This window comes from Magnolia sinica, chromosome 13, assembly GCF_029962835.1.
Source record: "Magnolia sinica isolate HGM2019 chromosome 13, MsV1, whole genome shotgun sequence".
In the NCBI taxonomy this organism is placed as follows: Eukaryota; Viridiplantae; Streptophyta; class Magnoliopsida; order Magnoliales; family Magnoliaceae; genus Magnolia; species Magnolia sinica.
Genome location: NC_080585.1, coordinates 8,648,879 through 8,654,910, shown reverse-complemented (window position 1 = coordinate 8,654,910; position 6,032 = coordinate 8,648,879). Strand labels below are relative to the sequence as shown.

At 43.8% G+C, this 6,032-nt stretch overlaps 1 protein-coding gene across 1 annotated transcript; it reads right to left on the bottom strand.

The window, feature by feature from the left end:
- Nucleotides 1-2,146: 2,146 nt before the first annotated feature.
- On the bottom strand, nucleotides 2,147-3,580 carry LOC131222687 (AAA-ATPase ASD, mitochondrial-like). Its single transcript, XM_058217850.1, has one exon. It carries the CDS (start codon nucleotides 3,554-3,556, stop codon nucleotides 2,228-2,230), a length of 1,329 nt encoding a protein of 442 aa, XP_058073833.1. The 5' UTR covers nucleotides 3,557-3,580; the 3' UTR covers nucleotides 2,147-2,227.
- Between the last annotated feature and the right edge of the window lie 2,452 nt (nucleotides 3,581-6,032).

The following is a 6,032-nucleotide window of genomic DNA, read 5'->3' as shown; positions in this document are numbered from 1 at the left end:
CAGATAGACCGAAGGAGCAACCCCCACTTGATCCACCTATTGAGTCACAGGTGAGGAGGACATTTAGGGACAGACACCCGTCCAAGAAATACTCACCGCATGAGTACATTATGTTTACTGATGGGTGAGAGCTAGAAGATTATTCTGAGGCCCTAGCCGACGAGCATAAGGGGGAGTGGTTGAAAGGTATACAAGAGGAGATGAAATCCTTTTATAAGAACCACACCTATAATATGGTGAAATTACTTAAGGGTAAGAAAGCTTTGAGTAATAAGTGGGTGTTCGGAAAGAAGGTTGAGCAGAAAAATTCAAACTGGATTCAAGGCCAGACTTGTGATAAAAGGGTTTGGTCGGAGGAAAGGCATAGACTTCGAGGAGATATTCTCACCGGTGATGAAGATAACATCCATACAAGTGTTGCTTGGGTTGGCGGATAGCATGGATCCGGAGATAGAGAAGTTAAATGTTAAAACTACCTTTATCCATGGTGACCTGGAAGAAGAGATCTACATACACCAACCGAGGAGTTTGAAGTTAAGGGCAAAGAACATATGATGTGTAGGCTAAGGAAGAGCTTATTTGGGTGGAAACAAAGTCCACAGCAAGGGTACAAGAAGTTCGACTCGTTTATATTGAAGCACGAGTATGATAGAACGGAATTAGACCACTATGTGTTCACGCGTAAGTTCTCGAATGGTTATTTCTTAGTTCTTTTGTTATACGTTGATGACATGCTTATCATGGGAAAAGACATCAAGAAGATCGACAGTGAAATAGGAGTTGGGTAAGTTGTTTTGCGATAAAAGACTTGGGCTCGGCTAAATAGATCATAGGAATGGAGATAACCCGTGATAGTAGTAGGAAGCTGTCACAAGAGGAGTATATTGAGAAAGTCCTACAGCGGTTCAATATGAATGCAAGTCGGTCAATACTTCACTAGATGGTCACTTTAGATTGAGCGACAGGTAGTGTCCCAAGACAAAAGTAGAGGTGGAAGAGATGTACAAGATACCCTACGCGTAGAGGTGGAAGAGATGTAAAAGATACCCTACGCGTCAGTAGACGAAGGCAAAGGTGGAAGAGATATAGAAGATACCCTACGCATCACCGTAAGAAGTTTGATGTATGCTATGGTGTGTACACACCAGACATATCATATGCGGTTGGTGTTGTCACCCGGTATCTTGTCAATTCTAAGAATATTGGGGGGCGGTGAAATGGATACTGCGGTATCTAAGAGGCTCATCTAAGTTGAGCTTATGCTATGGTGACGAAAACCTATGTTAGAGGGATACACAGATGCAGATATGGCAGACAACATAGACTTCCAGGAAGTCTACATCGAGATTCATGTTCACGTTTGCGGGGAGCGGTCTCTTGGCGAGCAAACTATAGAACGGTCGTAGAAATAATGTAGATCTAAACCTCGTGGACCACACCGTAGGAAAACATTAGTAATTGAATGTCCACCATTAACAACCTCCTATGCCCAATGTAATGTTTATTGACATCCAACCTATTGGTTACGTCATACAGACTTAGATGGAGTGAAAAAAACCAAATATCAGCTTAATCCAATACTTTTGTGGCCCCAACAAGTTTTTAACGGTGGGTGTTCAATCAACACGATTTCGTGTGATGTGGTCTACTTGAGATTTATATCAACCTCATTTTTGGTCTCATGCAGTAAAATAATATGGAAAATCGATGAACCGTGTGGATGAAATACATATATCATGGTAGGGCCCAAAGAGCACCGAACATTATATTACCCATTGGCTAATGGCAGGATCACCGGCCAATCCACATCCCATTTTTTAAGATTTCTTGCCTATCGTTCATTCCTATGGAGAAAACTTTGATAGAGATTCCGTACACTCCCTATATATTATTCATTTATACATGGTAGAGATTCGGTACACTCCCTATACATTATAAATTTATATATGGTAGAGATTACGTACACTTTCTATACATTATACATTTATACATGGTAGAGATTGCTGAAACCCAAATTGTTATTGCGATTGAAATTTGATTGAATCTTCATACCAGTTGTAGTTGATTTTAATCAACATCTTTGCCAGTATCATCTTTGTCTATTTTCACCGTCTCCACGTCGCCCTTCTCTTCTAACAGAAGCGCTTCTTCCTTGGCCTTGGATTTCACTTCTTCCCTGGCGTTTTGGAGAGCTTGAATCAGTTTTTCGATGCAAGCTTCGGCATTTTCATTGGCTGTGAGGATTGGACTTGGGCATCAGGTTCTCAGCAACGTCTGCAGGGGTGATTTTGGCCTCTTCCATCAATCGATGGATGTCATCAAATAGAGGGTGCGAATCAAGGTCCAGGTAGTTCTTGGCAAGCACTTTAAACCCATTGAAGCTGCAGTATGACAGTTCAATGTGCTTGTCCATCCGGCCTCTTCGTATTAGGGCAGGATCCAGCTTTTCCAGATGGTTGGTCGTGAAGACGATGAGCCGTTCTCCTCCGCAGGCTGACCATAGCCCGTCGATGAAATTGAGAAGCCCAGAAAGAGTAACTTTGCTACTGCTATCTTCCTTGCTCGCTTCCGGTAGAACTTTCTTCTCATCTTGGTCATCGTCCTTTGGCTTCTTCACTTTCTTCTCACGTCTCCCTGACAGATCCAAAGAGCAGTCAATGTCTTCAATGACGACGATCGACTTGCTGGTGATCTCTATGAGGAGCTTTCGCAGCTCTGTGTTGTCCTTGACAGCCGTCAGCTCCAGGTCGTACACATCGTAGTCCAAGAAGTTGGCCATGGCCGCAACCATCGTAGATTTCCCAGTGCCAGGTGGCCCGTAGAGGAGGTACCCCCTCTTCCACGCCTTGCCAATCTTGGCGTAGTAGTCCTTAGCCTTGCTGAACATCACAAGGTCTTGGATGATCGCCTTCTTCTTGTCTGGGTCCATGGCTAGCGTGTGGAATGTTGCTGGGTGCTCGAACACCACGTGGCTCCACAGAGTCTTCTTGTAGCCATACCAGTTGCTACTGGGGCTGTTGGTATACAGCTTTCTCTGCCGGTTTCTCACCTCGATTGCCTTCCCTTCTTCCACAACGTAGCTCATGTAGTAGTCCATGACAAGCTGGCGGTGCCTTCGGTGTAATGTGAGGGTGTAATACCGTGGTTCCTCCTGTGAGGGGAACCAAGATATGCTCATCGACTTTGCGACCGCCCTACTGGATGACCACCAAAACATGGCCCCACGGAACTTGTCAGTAACTTGCTCGTGGTCGTCCATGCTGTAGGTAAGGTTTTTGGCGTCCTTGCCCATCTCGGCCTTGAGCCTCTTGGCCGTCCCGGAGGTAGTGGACGCTAGGTAGGTCTGGATTGCAACGTAGGAATCGCTGCGCTTGAATAGCTCGCCGTTGTATTCTGGGATCTTGATATTGATGTAAGGGTAGATGTATCCAAACAAAATATTGGCGTATTTCATCAAGTGGTCATCGAGACTATACGGTAGGTACCGGCGGACCGCGGGCCAGAAGAGCATGAGGCTGGCTAGAGCGGACCACATCCCTGGAAACAGATACTCCATCGTTATGCCTTCTTTTCAGCTACCTTAGGTGTTGTTTTCTTGGCTGCTAGAATCATAATTCCTTCTCTTTCCTTTATATCGGCAAGTTTTCCAAGTGGCTATTTCCTGGTGTTTGCTTACCATGGTCTTGTAAACGTATAGCGAGGGTCGGATCCGCTGGATCGGGTCACAAATGCACTCCTCTACACATGACATCCTGCATGCGTACGTTGGGCCCACATATTGACCACTCGTTGGTAGCCATTGTTGACCATTGTTTTCTATGACGCGGATTTCCTGCGAAAGCCTTTCATAGGAAGCTCCTGCGCAAGGATTTTGGGTGGGGCCCACTGCAATGTTTGTGAGCAATCAAACTTGTCCATCCGTTTTTCGAGATCATTTTAGGACATTTGACTAAAAATGATGTGGATCCAAGATTTCAAATGAACCACACGAGAGGAAAAAGTGGGGATTCAGTGACAACCGTTGAAATATTTATATGGCTACAAAAGTTTTGTATCCGTCTAATTTTTTGGTGCTTCACTTCATCCCATTGAAAATGACCTTATAAAGGGTTTGGATGGTATATAAACATCAAGGTGGAGCCTAGGAAGATTTCAACGGTAGGAATTCCTTTCCCCACTATTTCATCTTGTATGGCCCAGTTGATTTTTGAATACTCTTCTCTTTTGATCAAATTTCCTAAAATGATCTTAAAAAATGGATGGACGGGTTGGATTTCTCACAAACATCCCACTGGGCCCAACTCATAATCCTTGCGTAGGAACTTCCTGCGAAAGGCTTTCGCAGGATATCCGCGTCCGTCGTGGTGGGGGTAGCACCCAATCCGCGCCCGGCACATGCAGAACATGTGTACTTTCTTTTAGGCGTTTATTCAACACTTTTTCCTATAATTTGGTCCACTTGAGATTGGGATATACCTCATTTTTTGTGTAATACCATAAAATGATATAGAAAAATAGATGGACGGCATTGATGAAACACGTACATCATGGTGGGGCCCACAGAGCACCGACCACCCGCCATTGGCTGGTGGCAGGGGGAGTAGCCAATCCGTTTCCCCTATTAAAGGGTGCGGATTAGGTGAGACCCCGCCTCATCCAAGACGGTGCTGCCGTTACTGTGGGGTCCACCTTGATATAACTATTCTGTATCCACCTCGTCCATCTGTTTTTTCAGATTATTTCAAGGTATCATTCAGAAAATGAAGAAGATCCAAATATAAGGTGGACCATACTCTAGGAAACAATGGCGATTGAACATCTTACTATTAAAAACTTATTATGATCCACCTGATAATTGGATCTTCTTCATTTTCTGTATAATGGCCTGAAATTATCTGAAAAAACGGATGGACGGTGTGGATAGAGAATACACACATCCAGGTGGGCCCCTCGGTAAGTGCCGCACCCTCTTGGATGAGGCCGGGGTTTCACCTAATCCGTCCCCCATTAAAAGGGAGAAAAGGGAGAGATTCTCTTCTGGTGCTCTCATTGCAATGTTACAATGTTCCTAGTTGCATGTTGCATTGGGACACTTAGATAGTCCTATCCTTTAATCTAGACTGTTCATTAGATTCAGCGCACATGTCGTGGGCTACTAGGGACGACATAATGCCGATCTGACAAATACGAACCATTTGATCCATGGTCTTTATTATGGACAGTCAGGATACTTTAGAAAATATAGGTCTAATCAACAATTTGATCCATCCTGTTTGTTATGCTCATTTTGAATTGATTATGATTATGAAGAATCAATTTGGTTCGACAATTGTAAACATCCCATTCATGGATTTGAAAATGAATAATTTAGAAAATAAGGCCAAACTAAGCATGGATTGGATCGTTCCATTAAAGTGACTTTTTCATGGTAGCACATAATATATGTTATGAATCAAATGGACAGTTCGGATTGATCAATTGGATTGTTCAAGTAAACTGTAAACTGATCCAACTAGAGCATTATAATTAACTTGGCCCTTCCGTCAAGGACGTGGATTGCCTGGGCCCACAGAGATGCCCCTTATAAATCCACTCCGTCCATCGTTTTTCAAGATCACGATGAGACAGGATTCTAAAATTAAGGCAGATTCAAAAGCCATATCACATGAAACAGTTGAGATTGAACGCCAACCATTGGAAACTTTGTGGAGGCCGTAGAAGCTGTATCAGGTGATAATTGTGCTACTGTTTATCTGAGTGATAATAACCCTTATGAACGGTTTGGATTGTATATACACATCATGGTCGGCTTAGGAAAGTTGGGCGTTTCTGTTCCCACTCTTTGTCAACACGAGATTTGAATATACCTTATTTTTAGATTCATGTTCCAGCTTACTCTTGCAAAACTGATGGACTAAGCGAATTGAGATTTGTTACTAGCATCTCTCTGGGCCCTGCACAGCTCCAGACTACAGGAATTACCTAATGTTGCCCGGTGGAGGTTGAGTGAGGAAACATGCATCAATCCACAC

What these genes read in the sequence shown, in the direction of transcription:
- LOC131222687 (XM_058217850.1), bottom strand. Translation starts at nt 3,556, where the DNA reads ATGGAGTATCTGTTTCCAGGGATGTGGTCCGCTCTAGCCAGCCTCATG.